The following is a 20,285-nucleotide window of genomic DNA, read 5'->3' on the forward strand; positions in this document are numbered from 1 at the left end:
TCTCAGAAGCAGTAGCAGTCGAGGCTGGAGTTGAAGGCCATCCTTACGGATCACAGAGCAAACGAGCAGGCAGCTAAATTGGAATGGAGCTTCAGCTGCCAGGCCAGGATGCCTCCGCACAAACCCTGCAGTCAGCAATGCAGCACTTGGGAAAGAAATACGATCGGGGAGAGGGAGCGCCGGGCAAGGCTGGCAGAGTTAAACCAGAAGGGGAAGCCTCTGGGCTCTGCATGTTTCCCAGCAGAATTTATCCAGAAGTCATGAAAAGAGGAGCTGACAACACTGTGAAGAAATAGAGGCCCTTCCATGGAGATTAAAAACCAAGCGATGACTGCACAGAAGCAGACCTGACCTACCCTTCACGGAGACAGACTTTCCGTTCCAGTGGAGCTGGCACCGGGCACTGCAACAGCCAAACCACAGCCAAAATGCTTTGGTTTTCACACACTGAGAAAGGTGCAGGCAGCTCCCAGTGGTGAGACCACCTGCGTCCTCCAGATCGTCCTGGAGAGTGAATCCAGAGTGTGCTTTGCCCTGGACAGCAGAGATGTCTCCAAGGCAACAGGTCAGCATCACAGAGGATGATATCACAGAGGCCGTAGCCCGTGGCCAGTGTGCCACTGGCCCACAAGCCCATGCATCCCACACTCCGGATCAGGAGTTGCTGCAGAGAGAGGAGCAGAGCCCCACAGCTCCAAGTCTGCTGGGTTAGAGGCACAGAACAGGCACCGCCTGGCCCTGACCATGCCGTGCGTCCACTACAAGTTCTTCTCCAGGCTGAACTATGATACCGTCACCTTCAGCGGCCTTGACATCTCCCTGGGAGACCTCAAGCACCAGATCATGTCTCGGGAGAAGCTGAAGGCATCCAGGTCTGACCTGCAGGTCTCCAACGCCCAGACTGGAGAAGGTGCGTTGGGCGGTGGGTGCAGGGCTCAGGGACCCTCCGGCTGGCAGCATTGCAGATGCCCCGCAGCAGCCACAGCTGTGGGAGCCGCTCTCTGCTCTTTGTGGGTCGTCCCCAGACAGCGTGAGTCAGCCTGGGGCCCATCCCACTGGCGGGGAAGGGGACGGGAGGGCAAGTGGTGCTGGGGATTAAGTGCGCTGGGAAGTGATGATGGGATTTGGCCATGACCAGGAGCTGTGACTTGTGCTGTGTCCTCGCAGAGCTGTTCTTTCCTGGTTGCTCTTCTGATCTCCAGATCTTTCCGTTACACACAGGGCAGGCATAGGAAAACACGTGGATGCTGGGCGACGGGGATTGCTCACAAAAGTTTTTGGCTCTTTTCCCATCAGTCACCGCCCTTTCTCCTAGAGTTTGGAACTTCTCTATAGTCCATAGGCAGCTGCCGTGCGATTCCTGAGGGGGAAGAGCAGGAAATGGTTTCATCTCAATGATTACTCAGTTTTCTGAAGAAGCACTCTGTCATATGGAACTGACAGTGAAATGTGCATTTCAGTGCTGAGCTGGTGTCTTCTGTGCAGGGTGTTTTGGTCTGAGAGAGGTTCCTGCTTGTAAGAACAATGTACTGAAAAATGGGGTACAAATTGTGAAATGTTCGTGTCTTGTGTGTGATCTCTAAGCAAGAGCACCCCAACAGCTTGGTTGGAGAGACGGTGCCTTTGGTTTTCAGCCCTTCCTTCTGATTCAGTGTTCAAAGGTCAGAGCTTTCAGTATTCCAAACAGTGGAGCAGATCCCAGGGAATGGCTGCTGATGGTGCTTTCAAATATTCCATCACATCCAGCCCATGTGATTGCAGCATAAAAACCGTTCTTCTGGAGTGTGCTTTGCATTTCAAGCCAAAGCAGTTTCAAGTCCAAGAGTCTCAGGCTGTTGTTTTCTTTGGGCTCTGTGTAAATACTGTCAAAAGGCTTTCCTCGTGCTGAGATGAAGGTGGTGTAAGCCAAGGCAAATCCTGCAGAGCTTCAGGCCCACACCATTCCCTAAAGGCTTTTAGAGGCTCTCGACATCAGTGATTGCGTTTGATTCTCTCTGCTCTGCAAAATGTGAATGGGAAGAACTCATGGTGTTTAACTGGGACAGCTGATTGCCTGAAGCTCAGAGAACTCACCCGAGGTGGCATCAAATTGTGCTTCTCTGTCAGTAAAGGGGTTCTCTGCCGTGCTCTGGAATTGCACAATAATAGACATTCGTACCACCTGACTGATTTTTCCTCTGTATTTATGTTGCTTTCAGAATACACAGATGAGAACACCCTGGTTCCCAGGAACTCATCGGTCATCGTTAGAAGAATCCCTGCTGGAGGAGTTAAAGCTGCCAGCAAGCCCTCTGTTCCGTGAGTTTCCCTACAGCCTTGGGTTCTTTGTAGTGGTTTCCTTGTTACCTTTCTGTATGGAGATGAGTTTCCAGAGGCGCTCACACTGTGTCTTTCTTGTTAAAGCTGCGGTTAATTGCTGCTGTTATGCGGTGGATTTTAATGGATCTCTCCCAAAGCAGACTTACATTTTTAGTCCTGCTGGGGCATGGGGTGCCAACTCCATCAATGGTGACTTTTAAGATGGTTGTGTTGGGTTGGATCTTGGGATTGGTTGTTCTGAGACCCGATTGGTAGATCCTGTTTCCTCTGCCTAGAGGGGTTCCTTATTATGTGTCTTGGCTTTCTTGCTTTTATAGTACAGACAGGATGGTATTTGAGTGTCTCCTTGCTATTTGTTCCCATCTCAGAAGAGTCTGATAGTCGTGTTTGGCTATTTCTGCTCCTGGAGGAGGGGGTAGGGTATGGCAGGTATTCCTACACCCCAAAGCAGGGGAGTAGAGGAAAGACCAAGGGCTGCCAGCTGGCGAACAACACAAACACAAAGTTTCATTCCTAAGGCATTCCAGTGAGTTCCCTAAAGACAATATGGTTTAGACAAAAGAAACAGCATCCTTAAGTCTTTTGCCTTTTGTGCCAGTACGATGGAGGAGTAGGGAATTCTGTCCGAGCTTGAAAATCACTGAGCAGTTTAGCACCTTGACAAATTCTCCTGGTTATCTTCCTTGGACTTTTTTTACCCTGAGCTGACATCTGTGCTCCAGGTTTTAATTCTTTATTCCTGAGATTTACGGAGAACAGAGAATTGTGTTATTGATTGCAATTACAGATGTTCAGGACTGAGTATCAGATTATTGCTGTCAGTGATGCATTCACAGAGCCCGGTTCTACCTCAGCGACACCAGCGGGGTTTGGATGGTCCTGTTTCCCAGCCTTCTGACAAATCCCCCCTTTCCAACACAGCCGGGAGATATTTTTAGCTTGCGGTTTTGCCATGTCTTAGTGGTGTCGGTTCTCAATCAATGAACCCTAGAGATGCTGGTCTCTGGATATAAACTGGGGGCCTGTCACTGCAGTGGTTGTTGCAAGGCTTTCAGGTACTCCCTAGGAAATCTCAACACTGCAGTGTTTTGCTTATAAAGAGAGCCTGGCTCTAGGGTTCATTTCAACACGTGTACTCAGCGCTGTCCTGTCTGTGCATCCTCTGGGTCTGGTTGGATGGTCTCTCTCCGGGTCCTGCAGTGCTGCCCTAAAATGCAAGAAGAGGCGCTGCTGGCATCAAAGGTGGCTTTGTTCACGTAGCAAACTTGCACTTGGAAGTGTCCAGACCACCACTGCTCCTTCTTAGAAACTAAAGGGCTCTGCCTGGTACCTCTTTGTAATGGTTGATGATTTGAGAACACAAGCTGTCATACAGACTTCATGGTTTCGCTATTAATGTAGCAGAGAGAAAACACTGGAGGGCTTCCTCTTGCACTGTTGTCTTCTGAGTCTGTCAGTCTCAGAGCCATTAGTGAAAAACCAGAAATGGCACTTGGGTTTGTTTTGGTTTTTAGTTGCACTGAATGCACCAAGAGAGAACAGTTTCTGCATGTGAATGAATTTCCACATTCCCTGAATCATCAGAACATAGTGTTTGATGCGCAGGTTTCATAATGGGTATTCACTGCTGTATGTTGGGTACAAGCGTGTACTTAATTTTAAGATCTGATCTCCTTTCTTTCTTCTTTCTAGAAGTGGAATGGAGCCAGTACGTGGAACACCAAAAGCAGTATGTAAAAACACAGCCTCACACTTCTCTCCGCATTGATTTCTAAATAATGAAGCCTTGTAGGAATTCTCCAAGCATGAACTTATTATATTTTCCAGTAAAACACAGAATATGTTGTAAATAGAATAGATTGAATTCAGCACCACAGAAATGGAGAAATGCCATCATTTGCACCGTTCACATGTGAATAGTGGTATTTGTGGCTGGCAATGTGACAATGCATTGTATTTCACCCAGACTATGCTGGAATATTCCTTGTATGGCTCTGTGTCACATGGGGAATGTGCAATTGTGTTTAGGTTTTGCAGGTTCAAGGTTTGCACAGCTGAACACAGTCCCATGCTCTGCGTCTGTCTGTCTGCATCTGTCTGTCTGTACAGCTTCTGCTGTTCTTTTTTTCCTGGCCACTCAAATGGTTTGGAGTGGTCTTTTGCCATTTGCACACTGTATCACTCAGCTTTTGGTTTTCAAGACTACTTTTGCATGATGGTTTTTGAAGAGGATAACAAACCCCACAGAGGAGCAGTTCTTGCTGCATTGATGCTATTTTGTCTTAGTTCACCAGCGTGCGTTGAAACACCAATCCCATGTCTGTAAACAAATAAATGGAACTATTTTAAAAAATACATTTTAGCTGAAAATTGGCAGCTGCCTCTCTCCTTCGACTCCAACGCTGCTGTGAGCATTTGAAAGGCGTCCCTCTCTGAGCTGTTCACAGAATCACAGAATCACAGAACAACCAGGTTGGAAGAGACCCACCGGATCATCGAGTCCAACCATTCCTATCAAACTCTAACCCATGTCCCTCAGCACCTCATCCACCTGTGCCTTAAACACCTCCAGGGAAGGTGACTCAACCACCTCCCTGGGCAGCCTGTTCCAGTGCCCAATGACCCTTTCTGTAAAGAATTTTTTCCTAACGTCTAGCCTAAACCTCCCCTGGCGGAGCTTGAGGCCATTCCCTCTTGTCCTGTCCCCTGTCACTTGGAAGAAGAGGCCAGCACCCTCCTCTCCACAACCTCCTTTCAGGCAGTTATAGAGAGCAATGAGGTCTCCCCTCAGCCTCCTCTTCTCCAGGCTAAACAACCCCAGCTCTCTCAGCCGCTCCTCATAAGGCCTGTTCTCCAGCCCCTTCACCAGCTTTGTTGTGGAGCAACGAGCTGATCTGAAGCTGGTGTGCTTATTTCAGCCTCTTCTTATTAACCTCACAGCACTCTTACGCTGCCAGAGGTTTGGGCTTTGTTGTGAACAAATACAAATGACACCAGGCTGGAAATGCCTCTTTCAGTCCCACGCAGAGGATACAGTGCAGGCTTTCAGAGCAGAGCAGAGGTTCTCTGTGGCTGTGTTTGGGTAGTAGAATTTGACTCTGTGTTTGATTTTCTTGACACAGGTTTATGACTCCTCGGCACCGATGGCTTTGGCCAAACTGATTAAGGTACATAGATAATATTCTCATTAAAGGCTATAAAAAGAGTTTTTGCTTCATATTTTTAGATCTGATACTGTGCTCTGTCACTGAGAACTACTGCAATGTGCACAAAACTTTTTAAGGATTAAATTTATGTGTTTTAACTTTACAATGAGTGTCTGTTCTGATCCTGCCCTGTAACAAGCAGTTCCCAAACTGGGAAGAGAGAGGGGGAGAACCTTCTCAGCCTCAATGTTGTGTTGCAGTATTCCTCATCCTCAGGACACAAAGTGGCAGCACTGCAGAAGCTGTTCATGGGTCTTCATTAGTTTCATTGATTTTGCGTTGTAGACGAGCCCAGTTGTTACAGCAGAATTGAATTGGTGTGAGTGATGGACGTTTTGGGGGCAGGGACACTGCCCAGCCAGAAAAGAAGCGTTGCTGGAGCTTGGACAATGGCCTGGCTATTTCTGAACTTCTAGTCGTGACAGTTCTAGATCCCTTCTTGGAATGTGGCATGATTTCATCAGTTGTAGGACACAAACTGCAGACAAGGCAATGGGATTTGTGTGGCCGTGCACTCTTTGAATGGTGTCCCTGTCCCTCCTTGTTCTCAGGAATGCACTAGTGTGTGTGTGGCACGTAAGCAAATGTGACAGCAGCCAAGTTTTGCTGTGCAGCCGATTGTGGTTTTTGCTCTACAGAGTGTGGCTTTGTCTGGGGCAGCACCAGTGATCGCTCTGCAAGAGCAGGCGCAGGGCTGGCACATTAAATGACGAGTCCATCGGGTTGCAGAGATGGGAGAAGGCAGAGCTCAATGCAGAGGAGTGTTCCTCCTGCTGAATAGAAAGTTCATTCCAAGACTGAGAAATCTCTTCCCACTGGAAACTTCTTCCCTCTCTCACTGCAGAAATGAATTGGGGTACATTTTGGGGAAAAGAACAAAATTAATTATTTCAGAAAAATATAGGAGCGCAAGGTAAAACAGCTAAACCCTGTGAGTGCCTCTGCCCTCTTGAGCACGAGCTGGCTCAGCGAGGAAGCAATGGGTTGTAAAAGGCCAATGGCACCTTGGCTTGGATCAGAAACGGCGTGACCAGCAGGTCCAGGGAGGTTCTTCTCCCTCTGTACTCAGCACTGGTGAGACCGTTCCTGGAATCCTGTGTTCAGTTCTGGGCCCCTCACCACAAGAAGGATGTTGAGGTTTGAAGTGAGTCCAGAGAAGAGCAACGAGGCTGGTAAAGGGGCTGGAGAACAGGCCTTATGAGGAGCAGCTGAGAGAGCTGGGGGTGTTTAGCCTGGAGAAGAGGAGGCTGAGGGGAGACCTCATTGCGCTCTCCAACTACCTGAAAGGAGGTTGTGGAGAGGAGGGAGCTGGCCTCTTCTCTCAGGTGACAGGGGACAGGACAGGAGAGAATGGCCTTAAGCTCTGCCAGGGGAGGTTTAGGCTGGACATTAGGAAAAAATTTTTCACAGAAAGGGTCATTGGGCAGTGGCAGAGTCTGCCCAGGGAGGGGGTTGAGTCACCTTCCCTGGAGGTGCTTAAAGAACGGGTGGATGAGGTGCTGAGGGGCATGGTTTAGTCATTGATAGAAATGGTTGGACTTGAGGATCCTGTGGGTCATTTACAATCTAGTGTTTCTGTGATTCTGTTACAAGATTTTTGTTTTCTATTCTTCTCTATTCAATGCCATCTTTGAATGTGGGTCTATTCCTAGGGTTTTTTTATGGGTTTGGATGTGTTGTGTAAACCTTTTTTGTTCAAACACATCAGTCAAGTACCTTTAAGGACTCCTGTCAGGTTTTAATTCTTTATTCCTGAGATTTACGGAGAACAGAGAATTGTGTTATTGATTGCAATTACAGATGTTCAGGACTGAGTATCAGATTATTGCTGTCAGTGATGCATTCACAGAGCCCGGTTCTACCTCAGCGACACCAGCGGGGTTTGGATGGTCCTGTTTCCCAGCCTTCTGACAAATCCCCCCTTTCCAACACAGCCGGGAGATATTTTTAGCTTGCGGTTTTGCCATGTCTTAGTGGTGTCGGTTCTCAATCAATGAACCCTAGAGATGCTGGTCTCTGGATATAAACTGGGGGCCTGTCACTGCAGTGGTTGTTGCAAGGCTTTCAGGTACTCCCTAGGAAATCTCAACACTGCAGTGTTTTGCTTATAAAGAGAGCCTGGCTCTAGGGTTCATTTCAACACGTGTACTCAGCGCTGTCCTGTCTGTGCATCCTCTGGGTCTGGTTGGATGGTCTCTCTCCGGGTCCTGCAGTGCTGCCCTAAAATGCAAGAAGAGGCGCTGCTGGCATCAAAGGTGGCTTTGTTCACGTAGCAAACTTGCACTTGGAAGTGTCCAGACCACCACTGCTCCTTCTTAGAAACTAAAGGGCTCTGCCTGGTACCTCTTTGTAATGGTTGATGATTTGAGAACACAAGCTGTCATACAGACTTCATGGTTTCGCTATTAATGTAGCAGAGAGAAAACACTGGAGGGCTTCCTCTTGCACTGTTGTCTTCTGAGTCTGTCAGTCTCAGAGCCATTAGTGAAAAACCAGAAATGGCACTTGGGTTTGTTTTGGTTTTTAGTTGCACTGAATGCACCAAGAGAGAACAGTTTCTGCATGTGAATGAATTTCCACATTCCCTGAATCATCAGAACATAGTGTTTGATGCGCAGGTTTCATAATGGGTATTCACTGCTGTATGTTGGGTACAAGCGTGTACTTAATTTTAAGATCTGATCTCCTTTCTTTCTTCTTTCTAGAAGTGGAATGGAGCCAGTACGTGGAACACCAAAAGCAGTATGTAAAAACACAGCCTCACACTTCTCTCCGCATTGATTTCTAAATAATGAAGCCTTGTAGGAATTCTCCAAGCATGAACTTATTATATTTTCCAGTAAAACACAGAATATGTTGTAAATAGAATAGATTGAATTCAGCACCACAGAAATGGAGAAATGCCATCATTTGCACCGTTCACATGTGAATAGTGGTATTTGTGGCTGGCAATGTGACAATGCATTGTATTTCACCCAGACTATGCTGGAATATTCCTTGTATGGCTCTGTGTCACATGGGGAATGTGCAATTGTGTTTAGGTTTTGCAGGTTCAAGGTTTGCACAGCTGAACACAGTCCCATGCTCTGCGTCTGTCTGTCTGCATCTGTCTGTCTGTACAGCTTCTGCTGTTCTTTTTTTCCTGGCCACTCAAATGGTTTGGAGTGGTCTTTTGCCATTTGCACACTGTATCACTCAGCTTTTGGTTTTCAAGACTACTTTTGCATGATGGTTTTTGAAGAGGATAACAAACCCCACAGAGGAGCAGTTCTTGCTGCATTGATGCTATTTTGTCTTAGTTCACCAGTGTGCGTTGAAACACCAATCCCATGTCTGTAAACAAATAAATGGAACTATTTTAAAAAATACATTTTAGCTGAAAATTGGCAGCTGCCTCTCTCCTTCGACTCCAACGCTGCTGTGAGCATTTGAAAGGCGTCCCTCTCTGAGCTGTTCACAGAATCACAGAATCACAGAACAACCAGGTTGGAAGAGACCCACCGGATCATCGAGTCCAACCATTCCTATCAAACTCTAACCCATGTCCCTCAGCACCTCATCCACCTGTGCCTTAAACACCTCCAGGGAAGGTGACTCAACCACCTCCCTGGGCAGCCTGTTCCAGTGCCCAATGACCCTTTCTGTAAAGAATTTTTTCCTAACGTCTAGCCTAAACCTCCCCTGGCGGAGCTTGAGGCCATTCCCTCTTGTCCTGTCCCCTGTCACTTGGAAGAAGAGGCCAGCACCCTCCTCTCCACAACCTCCTTTCAGGCAGTTATAGAGAGCAATGAGGTCTCCCCTCAGCCTCCTCTTCTCCAGGCTAAACAACCCCAGCTCTCTCAGCCGCTCCTCATAAGGCCTGTTCTCCAGCCCCTTCACCAGCTTTGTTGTGGAGCAACGAGCTGATCTGAAGCTGGTGTGCTTATTTCAGCCTCTTCTTATTAACCTCACAGCACTCTTACGCTGCCAGAGGTTTGGGCTTTGTTGTGAACAAATACAAATGACACCAGGCTGGAAATGCCTCTTTTAGTCCCACGCAGAGGATACAGTGCAGGCTTTCAGAGCAGAGCAGAGGTTCTCTGTGGCTGTGTTTGGGTAGTAGAATTTGACTCTGTGTTTGATTTTCTTGACACAGGTTTATGACTCCTCGGCACCGATGGCTTTGGCCAAACTGATTAAGGTACATAGATAATATTCTCATTAAAGGCTATAAAAAGAGTTTTTGCTTCATATTTTTAGATCTGATACTGTGCTCTGTCACTGAGAACTACTGCAATGTGCACAAAACTTTTTAAGGATTAAATTTATGTGTTTTAACTTTACAATGAGTGTCTGTTCTGATCCTGCCCTGTAACAAGCAGTTCCCAAACTGGGAAGAGAGAGGGGGAGAACCTTCTCAGCCTCAATGTTGTGTTGCAGTATTCCTCATCCTCAGGACACAAAGTGGCAGCACTGCAGAAGCTGTTCATGGGTCTTCATTAGTTTCATTGATTTTGCGTTGTAGACGAGCCCAGTTGTTACAGCAGAATTGAATTGGTGTGAGTGATGGATGTTTTGGGGGCAGGGACACTGCCCAGCCAGAAAAGAAGCGTTGCTGGAGCTTGGACAATGGCCTGGCTATTTCTGAACTTCTAGTCATGACAGTTCTAGATCCCTTCTTGGAATGTGGCATGATTTCATCAGTTGTAGGACACAAACTGCAGACAAGGCAATGGGATTTGTGTGGCCGTGCACTCTTTGAATGGTGTCCCTGTCCCTCCTTGTTCTCAGGAATGCACTAGTGTGTGTGTGGCACGTAAGCAAATGTGACAGCAGCCAAGTTTTGCTGTGCAGCCGATTGTGGTTTTTGCTCTACAGAGTGTGGCTTTGTCTGGGGCAGCACCAGTGATCGCTCTGCAAGAGCAGGCGCAGGGCTGGCACATTAAATGACGAGTCCATCGGGTTGCAGAGATGGGAGAAGGCAGAGCTCAATGCAGAGGAGTGTTCCTCCTGCTGAATAGAAAGTTCATTCCAAGACTGAGAAATCTCTTCCCACTGGAAACTTCTTCCCTCTCTCACTGCAGAAATGAATTGGGGTACATTTTGGGGAAAAGAACAAAATTAATTATTTCAGAAAAATATAGGAGCGCAAGGTAAAACAGCTAAACCCTGTGAGTGCCTCTGCCCTCTTGAGCACGAGCTGGCTCAGCGAGGAAGCAATGGGTTGTAAAAGGCCAATGGCACCTTGGCTTGGATCAGAAACGGCGTGACCAGCAGGTCCAGGGAGGTTCTTCTCCCTCTGTACTCAGCACTGGTGAGACCGTTCCTGGAATCCTGTGTTCAGTTCTGGGCCCCTCACCACAAGAAGGATGTTGAGGTTTGAAGTGAGTCCAGAGAAGAGCAACGAGGCTGGTAAAGGGGCTGGAGAACAGGCCTTATGAGGAGCAGCTGAGAGAGCTGGGGGTGTTTAGCCTGGAGAAGAGGAGGCTGAGGGGAGACCTCATTGCGCTCTCCAACTACCTGAAAGGAGGTTGTGGAGAGGAGGGAGCTGGCCTCTTCTCTCAGGTGACAGGGGACAGGACAGGAGAGAATGGCCTTAAGCTCTGCCAGGGGAGGTTTAGGCTGGACATTAGGAAAAAATTTTTCACAGAAAGGGTCATTGGGCAGTGGCAGAGTCTGCCCAGGGAGGGGGTTGAGTCACCTTCCCTGGAGGTGCTTAAAGAACGGGTGGATGAGGTGCTGAGGGGCATGGTTTAGTCATTGATAGAAATGGTTGGACTTGAGGATCCTGTGGGTCATTTACAATCTAGTGTTTCTGTGATTCTGTTACAAGATTTTTGTTTTCTATTCTTCTCTATTCAATGCCATCTTTGAATGTGGGTCTATTCCTAGGGTTTTTTTATGGGTTTGGATGTGTTGTGTAAACCTTTTTTGTTCAAACACATCAGTCAAGTACCTTTAAGGACTCCTGTCAGTGTTATTGGAATGGTTTCATAGATGTTGATCTGGATTCTGTTACTGCTGAGGGAAAACAATGTCTGTGAACCAACAAGGTGTAAAATGTTGAAAGGCGTTGCTTGCTTTTGTGAGTGAATGTAGGCAGAAACAAAACCCAGAGTGGTGGGTCTGAACGAGCGGTATTTGAATGTCCAGCTGATACGCAGTCACGCCCTTAGACCCTGCTTGTACTTGGACTAGTGTGTAATAAAAACAACTTTTGAATACATAAGCCTTTAAGGAACCAGCTGGCTTCAACAAGTGGAAGACCCAGATCTGCATAAGGTTCCTGTTATGCTTTGTGTGTGAAAAGGACACACTCAGCTGGAAACAGGCCAGGTTCTGTTGTCCATAGTTAAATTACTGAATAGGATGAAGTTCATAGAGGAGATGTGCGCCGCCTGCAGCACCTGTTGGGCAAATTTCTACTGAAAGGAACTTTTGTCTTGCTGAGGATTGTAAAATGTTTGATTCCTTTTAATGCTGCCGTGTCTGAAGTTGAATTCTGGCAAGGGAAACGACTCCCTCGACTCCTCGGTTGTGTCCTTTGAATGCTGCAAAATGTAAATACTGACACTTGCATGCATCTTTCTGGGTTAAATGGCGCAGTGGATGTCTGCTCCCTCAGACAGTCCGTATCTGAACAGTCAGTGTGAAAGTACTGGATGGTACCATGTTCTCCATACGTAGCTCCAGTCCTCTTGGAAGAAACCAGGGTTAGTCACACAAGTCTTTATGGAAGGGGCAAACCCAGCCTGAGGTCCTGAGTGTCCAAGGATTCTCTTTGCCCGTAGGTGAGCAGAAATAGAACCATCATGAAATGGTTTGAGGGCTCCCAGAACATCTTCAGGATATCTCTCTTGTATGTCAGCAGCTGTTTCCACACAACTTCATCTCACGCTGTGCTGCTCTTTACAGGGTGGGGTGAGTTGTGCTGGCTTTGTCCGTGTGGGTTTCAATGTGTGTCTAACGTGTGTCCAATGATTCCTTGTTTCACAGACGGCCAACCTAGCCGGTGCTGACGCATCTGAAGAAGACAAAATAAAGCGATGATGATCCAGTCTTGCCAGGACTATGACCCCATCAAGTAAGTGTTGATAATGTCCAATCTGTCCTTTGAAGATGATGTAAAAATGGTAGAGATCTTTGTTTGATGAGAACAGACACATACATAGCCGTGTTTTCTTTTCTTCCCCTAACCTTTTAGTTACGTGAAGACACCTCTGTCATCAGATACTTGGTTCCATTGTGGAAAACCTGGCCACTCCATCAGGAACGGCCCAGACGATGGGGTAAGACTGCAGGGCACTTCTGGGGTCACTGAGCTTTGGATTTTCTTACCCGGGCAGGGAGGAAACAAACCCATGACCTGTTCTCGTAAGAACTGTGTCTCCTGGGGTTGAGGACAGAGGTTACACAGAGATGCCGCAGAGCCCTTCAAAATTCAAGGGATACCTTGAACCTTTATTCCACAGACCGTTCTGTGAGCTTTCATGGGGTTCTTAATCTATTTCCATATTCCTGGAAATATGTCTGGTTTTAGCTCTTTAATTACACTTCAGGGGTTTTAATATTTGTTGTAAAGCCAAGATGTTTCTGTTGACCCTGTGAACTGAATATTTGCATGTTTTAATTACCCAAGTCTCTGGGTGAGTGTTGGTGCCCTTGCACATCAGTCACTGACTGCAAATGCACGAGGTGTGACTTCAGCCTTCGTACAGAGTTGGGGGATATCAGTCCCTCCAGGGACGGATTCAGAGCCCCGGTTTCAGCTCTTGCTCCGAACTGCGCTGTGGAGGAGGAGCGGGTTTGTGTCTCTGCTCTGAGGGGATGATGAGCTGAGGAATATTTCACCCTTAAGAACATGACATTAAGCCAAGGAACTCGACTGAGTTCAAAACACTGCTCAGGCCTTGGGAACGTCCTGTCTGTTACTACATTCAGGAAAAGAGGTCTTTCAGTCTCACAACCCTTGTGCTGTGTAAAAGGAGAGGATTAAGGGCCTTTGCTGCTGGCAGTAATCATTGAAATATCATTGGCAGCGTGAGTCGTAAGACGAGATCTGTCTGCACTTCTGTTCTGAACAGGGCAGACATCCTGGGTCTGTTCCCAGAATGAAGAAGTGCACAGGAATTCCGAGGAGTTTCCTGATGGAGGTGGAGGATCCCAACACAAAGGGGGCTATGCTGACAAACACTGGGAAATACGTCATCCCAATCCTTAATGCGTAAGTAGGGAATTGATTGGACTGAGCAAAAGGGGAGGAGAGAAACCACGTGCAAATGTCTGAGTGGGAACACACCTGAGCTGGCCAGCGTCTGTAATCGCAGGGGAGGAAGCATTGGCATTGTCTCTTAACCTGGGAGCCTGGGACACCTTCTGATCTTACAGGCACGGGGGCTGCTGTGGCTGCCCTGGGTGCTGGGTAAACTCGTGGAGCACTGAGGATTATTTCTGCAAAACATGCCAGTGATGCTCACAGTGGAGTCGCTCTCTGGGAAAGTGCATTTTACTTCTGGTTGGTGTTTCAAAGGCATCTTGCAAAATTTAACAAAGGGCTAGTGGACTGAGATTGCCTCTCCCTCTGGCTTCTGTCAGATACCACATTGAAACAGGCTGAACTGCTTTTGCTTCTCCTTGGTGGAGAGTTCTGCAGAGGGAAAACAGTTCCCGGCTCCATGTTCTAGTGCTTAGGCTCTACAAGAGGAGGAGAAGCTGACTGCCTGTGTTTTTGCAGGCTGATGTGGAGGGACTAGAATTCCATCCATTCTCTTCCTTTGATAAATGCAGAGCTTGAGGAAGTTTTCCTTTACCTCTCTAGAACCTTTTTCTTTTTCCTCCCCCACCTCCTCCAGGGAAGCTTATGCCAGAGAGAAGAAGAAAAAGCCTCCCTTGTTACCCGTGGAGCCATCCTCCACCTCCTCAGATCCTGTTCCAGAGGAACAGCCACCGCTGACACCTCCACCTCCTGCCCTCGTGGCTTTCAGACCTCCTGCTGCTCTGGTGAGTGTCCCTGGACTTTCTCCATCTTCCTCTCGGTCAGTTGGAAAGGCACAGAAGTTTTATTTCAACACATGCAGTTATTCTTGTATTTCAGCAGAGCTTGTTTTCCAACTGTTTGCATTTATTCCCAAGGGCTCTCCTGTCCAACTCCAACCAGCAGCATCAGCACCGGTTCTCCCAGGCCCCCAAGGACAATCCATGCCCACAGCTGGTGAGTGACCATCACTGCAGGATTGCTGTAAAAACATTATCTTCAGTTCAAATGAATGAGGTCTTGTTCTTTTTCCTCTTCCCAAAGCTCATCCCAAGCAAGGCAGGAGAAGGCGCCCAGCAGGTGGAAGAGCAGGCTGGGAACCGTGAGTACCTACAGACCCTCACTCTCTTACTGTTTGTATCCTGTGACAGGAGGCCATAAGACAGAGCCTCTGCCACAGCTGATTTACAAGGGAATAATTGTGCACAGTTGTGGAGAATGCAAGTGGTGATTAACTTTTAAATGGCTTAACTGGAATTGGCTTTCAAAGAGAGGAGGTGTGCTTGCAGTAAGAGTATTCAAGCTAAACCTCCAGTGCAGGACTGAAAGGAGGGCTCTGGAAAATGATGGCTTTGTGAGGAAAACATCATTCCTTATAAAAACTACCTATAATTAAAGGATGAGATGGAAAGTCACGCCTTTGAATACTGGCTCGATAGGGCTGAAGATATCAATCTCCTGATCAATCACTTGGTTGATACCGATTGAGCAGATACTTGGAAAAGTCAATGCTGTTCTTTTACGAACATTTTTGAATGTCTTCAATTCAGCTGTTTCAAATGGCTAAGGTGCTTTCTCTCCCCTGGAGACAGAGGGTCTGGTTCATCTCTTTATTGACTTGTGATCTCCCCTATGCTAAGTACAGGGGTTGGATCCTGTCCCTGGTCCTGCTGGCCACAGCGTGGCTGATGCAAGCCAGGATGCTGTTTCCCTTCCTTCTCCAGTGAGAGGACAATGGATACATAAAGAGGAGGACATATTTTTCCCAATTAAATTGCATTGTTGTTCATTTTTGTGTTCTGATAGCGGGTTGGGCTGCAGTTACACTAACATGTGTCTGACATAAGCACAAGCAACTCAGTCTTTTTCCCAAAATTATTTTGTTGCAGAGGGTAAACATTCCAAACTGAAAACGGGTAATTGTTATCCTAAACCTTTCCCTAAAAGTGGTAGGAATTCTAAACTGTTTTTGCTTAAAAAGGATCTTCCCCTTTGGCATTTGCAGGCAGGGAAGACATTCTCATACTGGCCAGGCTTTTTTCCTTGGTGGCTTTTTGTAATAAAGGTCCAACTTATTTTAACAGGGAAACAAAGAAGTCCAACCTTGACAAATTTACAAATGAGTTTCATGAGGAACCAATGGAATATGAAAAGATTCCAAAGGCGTGGAAACATTAAGTTTGCAGGTAACTACTTTCTGTGTCCATAACAGAGAGGCAGAGTTTCTGGAAGAATCAGGAAGAGCCCTACTCTGCCTCTCGATCGTGAGATGGAGTGGATGATCCAAGGGATTAGCAGGGACAGGCATTTCCTATGGAGGTTGCCAGCTCAAACGCGGCAGAGATGACGGCTGACAGAGAGTTAGAACATGGCAGCGGTTGTTAAGGAGCAGGCGTCTTCTTTTCCTGAGTCTTCTCTGTAACAACTAGCAGGAGCTGGAACCTGAACAAGGGCAGTTGATGCATTTCCTGTGTCTGCCTATGACCTCAAAGTGCTTTGGAGGAATCACGTGAGAGAAATCCTCTTCGTCTCCCTTTATCTCCTGTGGTTCTCTGCTGCTGTGTCTTGTAAGCAGAAACTGAAATGTTATCGAGTTCTTCAGTTGGCAGCAGCGCGTCAGTAGCTTTCACAGAGGCACATGGAGAGAATAAAAGATGAAACATGGGAGGAAAAACATGAGGAGAGGGACTCTTTGGAATTAACTTTTTTTTTCTTTTCTCTTATTTTTTTTTTTAAGGTCCAAGTCTCCCTCTAGCGTTTCATCTCTCTCCAGAGGTTCATATTCCTACTCTGAGTTCAGACCAGGTTCTCCCTGCAGTCACTCCTACTCCTGAGCTTTCAGTCGTTCCGAATCTCATTCCAACTCACCATCTCCACTGTATCGTTGCAGGGGTAAAGGTCACAAATCTGGCACCAGGTCCAGAACCCATGGTGATCCCTGTTCAAGATCAAGGTCATCCCCCTACAGAAGACACCGTTCACGGCCAAGGTCTCCCCTATTTAGAGGCCACTCTCACCCTCAATGAACAAGACCTCAAGGGGAAGGAGAGAGGAATCATTTTAACAGATATGCAGAAGTTCCAGCACACAATATGAAAGCTCAGAGTGGCAGAGCTGCTGAGTTTAGAGATCCATTGTCAAAGGAAAGATACAGAGAACAGGAATGTAACGATACAGAACGGTACGAGCAGTTTTGCAAGGGCTGGCCTGTTGGTGCTTTAATCTCAGGGATACAGGACACTTTTTTTTTTTTTGCATTTAATAAAAATGTTATTATTCAGGCATGTTATTAATTAGGACCTTATTTCAAATAACAAACCACACACAGTAGAAACAAATCAGATTTGGTGTGTTTTTAATTAGCTATGTTGTGTGTGACGAGCCTTGTCATGTCACTGGAAACCAGCTTGTTTAGCCAATGCAGTCAACAGCTTCTTGCACCTTTGTTTTCATCCTCCTATTGGATGCATCAAGAAGCTCAGGGAATCAGGGTGTCCCTGGGGTGGGGGTGGCCATGCCAGGGATGTTGCTCTGTGCGCATCGGCCCTAAATGTACTCACACCGTGTTGGCCCCACGAGAAGCTGGATTGCTTGGCCCCCTTGGCTCGAGCCTGCATCCTTCTCATTTCCAGCAAGGGGAGAAGGTCTAGTTCAGGAATCACTTTGCCTGGAGACCCCGGGCAGTGTGTCACGCAGAAGGAAAATGGCGAGAACGTCAGCTGAAAGAGTTTGGACTGAAAAGGAAGCGCAAACCACGAGCTGGCAGGACAGTGCTGGCTGGAATGAGGCCCAAGCTCCGAGTCCTCTGGAGGTTCAGCCACAGTTGGCAGGGTTTCTCACACAGGTCACCAAGGAGGGGAGGGTGTCGGAGGGAGAGGAGCAGAGCAGAGTTTCCAAAGGCTCAGTCCGTGCCCAGCTGCAGGACTGACATAAAACCCAGAGACAGCCACGTCCCTTGGGCGGGCAGAGCCAGGTCACCAGTGCAGGCGCAGCCACGACACTCTCGGTGCTCACAAGCACAGCCGTGGTCAAGGATCCCCTGAGCGCTGGCATGGCCCCTCTGTCCCCCGGTGCCCCTGCCTGGATCCCAGCCCTCTCGCCCACCCCACGGGTCCCCTGCTCGCTGGCTGCTCCGTCCCGGTGCTCCCTGCAAACAAGCAGCCCTCACGCCTTTCTCCCACAGGCACCCCACGCTCGCCCATCTCCCCAGGGGCCGGCACGGACCCTCTGCCACCTGACAGCCCAGCGCGGACCCCAGCCCTCTAGAGCCCAGCTGGCCAGACTGAGGCTGCTGCTGACTGCACACGCTCAGCCCATCCCACCAGTTCTGGGCAAGGGGCAGACCCTCACAGAGCCTCTCGCTCGCCTCACTCAGCCTGGGGCCCCGCACGAGGTGGGTTTTTGAGAAACACCGACCCTGACTCGCTCCAGGAGCTGCACTGGGACCCACACCTGTCCCTGACACAACAAGCCAGGGCTCCGTACACACTCTGCTTGACTTCACCACCTGGCAGGATGAGGCTCCCATGATCCAAGAGGAGGTGGTCAGAGCCTTGCTAGCCCGACTAGACCCACAAGTCTATGGGGCTGGATGGGATTCATCCAAGGGTATTGAAGGAGCTGGTAGATGTGCTGGCCAAACCCCTTTCCATCATCTTCCAACAGTCCTGGAAGACTGGGGAAGTCCCACTGGACTGGAGGCTGATGTTGTGCCCATCTACAGGAAGGGTCGCAGGGAGGATCCAGGGAACTACAGGCCTGTCAGTCTGACCTCAGTGCCAGGGAAAGTCATGGAACAGGTGATCTTGAGAGCTATCATGAAGCACATGCAAGAGAACCGGGTGATCAGGCCCAGTCCACATGGGTTCACAAAAGGCAGGTCTTACCAAACTAACCTGATCACCTTCTATGACAAAGTGACTCGGCTGCTGGATGAGGGAAAGGCTGTGGATGGATCTTCCTGGACATCAGAAAAGCCTTTGACACAGTCTCTCCCAGCATTCTGCTTCAGAAACTGTCACCTCTGGCCTGGACAGGCGCACACTCTCCTGGGTGGAAAACTGGTTGGATGGAGGGCCCAGAGAGTGGTGGGAGATGGAGTTAACTCCAGCTGGAGGCCAGTGACAAGTGGTGTCCCCAGGGCTCAGTGCTGGGTCCAGCCCTGTTCAGTGTCTGTATCAATGACCTGGATGAAGGCATCGAGTGCACCCTTAGCAAGTTTGCGGATGACACTAAGCTGGGTGGAAGCGTGGATCTGCTGGAGGGTCGGGAGGCTCCAAAGGGATCTGAACAGGATGGACCGCTGGGCAGAGTCAAATGGGATGAGGTTTAACAAGGCCAAGTGCCAGGTCCTGCACTTGGGGCACAACCAAAAAACCCCTCCTAGGGTGAAGGAATCAAGTTTGCAGCAAGCTCTGGGGTGAAGCACTCCAGCTCCCAGCATACTGTGGGCTGAGGAACTGAATCTTCTGCCGCACTGTAACGGAGAAGCACTCCAGGTCCCAGTGTGACGTGTGGTTAGGACTCCAACTCCCACTATTACACGGGCTGAAGGAATCTTCCTGGATGGAATTTTTTCAGACTTTGATTCTGAAGCATGTTACAGCTTGTTGAGGTGGATCACAGATTTAAAATAGCTGCTATCTAGTCATCAGTTGATTAACCATTTATTCATCCATTGATTAACAAAGCAATTCAGAGCTATTCAACAAGACTTGCTCTACCTAAATCTATAACCTCACTTCAGATCCAAAATGGGCAAGGTTGTCTGCTCTGCCCCTCAAGCCTTTCCAGCCCACGGGAACTGCAGGAGCTCCCGCATCAATTTAAAGAATGCCACCAGCTTCCGGTACAGGAACGGAGAGGGCGTAGCGCTGGCGGCCCGCGTTGGCTTCTGAAGGGTCGCTGAGGTGAGCACTGGCGATGGGGTTGGCGCAGGCCTTCCTGCTGGCTGCAGCTCCGTCTGTTCCAGGATCCAGTTGAAGAAATGCCGAGTAGAGACGTAGACCCCTGGCCGGCGGACTCTGGCGCAGCCTCTGCCCCAGCTGGTCACTCCCACCAGCCAGAAGAGCTCAGCCTGTGGATCCCGGCAGACGAGAGGACCGCCACTGTCTCCCTGCAGCGGAGGAGAGAGGATGAAGGGGACGTTGGGGTCTCTGTGGGCACGAGGCCTGGCTCCTGCTCTCTCCCAGCAGCTCCAGAGCGGTGTTCCCTGTGCAGAAGGCTCCACTCCGGTGCTGGAGCCGTCGAGACCTGGTCTGGGAGGGGGGTTTGGGCAGCCGTGCCGGGGCTGCCTGCGCTGCTGGGTCTCATCTCCCGCTCCTACCTGGCAGGTGTCGATGCCGCCCTGCGGATATCCTGCGCACAGGTTGTGCTGGTGGATGGCCCCGCGGTACCGGCCACTGCCGTTGCAGACGTGGGTGTCGATGAGGAGGCATTTGCAGTGACTGATGCTTGAAGTATCTCCTCAGTTTCCTCCATTCACGTTCCACCTGCATGTCAAAGAGAGAAAAGGTCACAAAAACCCA

General features: G+C 48.7%; 2 protein-coding genes across 2 annotated transcripts; both read left to right on the plus strand.

Annotated features, from left to right (window-relative positions):
* Positions 1-744: 744 nt before the first annotated feature.
* Positions 745-6,235, plus strand: LOC138733817 (E3 ubiquitin-protein ligase RBBP6-like). Its single transcript, XM_069881302.1, has 5 exons — positions 745-910; positions 2,199-2,298; positions 4,012-4,048; positions 5,442-5,486; positions 6,164-6,235. Exons 1-5 carry the CDS (start codon positions 745-747, stop codon positions 6,233-6,235), a joined length of 420 nt encoding a protein of 139 aa, XP_069737403.1.
* A 6,318-nt stretch (positions 6,236-12,553) lies between these two features.
* On the plus strand, positions 12,554-16,985 carry LOC138733818 (uncharacterized). Its single transcript, XM_069881303.1, has 8 exons — positions 12,554-12,588; positions 12,709-12,793; positions 13,589-13,728; positions 14,357-14,504; positions 14,599-14,715; positions 14,803-14,860; positions 15,843-15,944; positions 16,649-16,985. The coding sequence occupies exons 1-8, from the start codon at positions 12,554-12,556 to the stop codon at positions 16,852-16,854; spliced, it is 891 nt and encodes a 296-aa protein (XP_069737404.1). The 3' UTR covers positions 16,855-16,985.
* The last annotated feature ends 3,300 nt before the right edge of the window (positions 16,986-20,285 follow it).

Source organism: Phaenicophaeus curvirostris, assembly GCF_032191515.1.
Source record: "Phaenicophaeus curvirostris isolate KB17595 chromosome W unlocalized genomic scaffold, BPBGC_Pcur_1.0 scaffold_35, whole genome shotgun sequence".
Taxonomy (NCBI): domain Eukaryota; kingdom Metazoa; phylum Chordata; class Aves; order Cuculiformes; family Cuculidae; genus Phaenicophaeus; species Phaenicophaeus curvirostris.

Coding starts and splice junctions, on each gene's coding strand:
- LOC138733817 (XM_069881302.1), top strand. CDS start 745: ATGCCGTGCGTCCACTACAAGTTCTTCTCCAGGCTGAACTATGATACC. Junction 911..2,198: donor CAACGCCCAGACTGGAGAAG/GTGCGTTGGGCG, acceptor TGTTGCTTTCAG/AATACACAGATGAGAACACC. Junction 5,487..6,163: donor CTTTGGCCAAACTGATTAAG/GTACATAGATAA, acceptor TTTGCTCTACAG/AGTGTGGCTTTGTCTGGGGC.
- LOC138733818 (XM_069881303.1), top strand. CDS start 12,554: ATGATCCAGTCTTGCCAGGACTATGACCCCATCAA. Junction 12,589..12,708: donor CAGGACTATGACCCCATCAA/GTAAGTGTTGAT, acceptor CTAACCTTTTAG/TTACGTGAAGACACCTCTGT. Junction 14,861..15,842: donor GGAAGAGCAGGCTGGGAACC/GTGAGTACCTAC, acceptor TTATTTTAACAG/GGAAACAAAGAAGTCCAACC.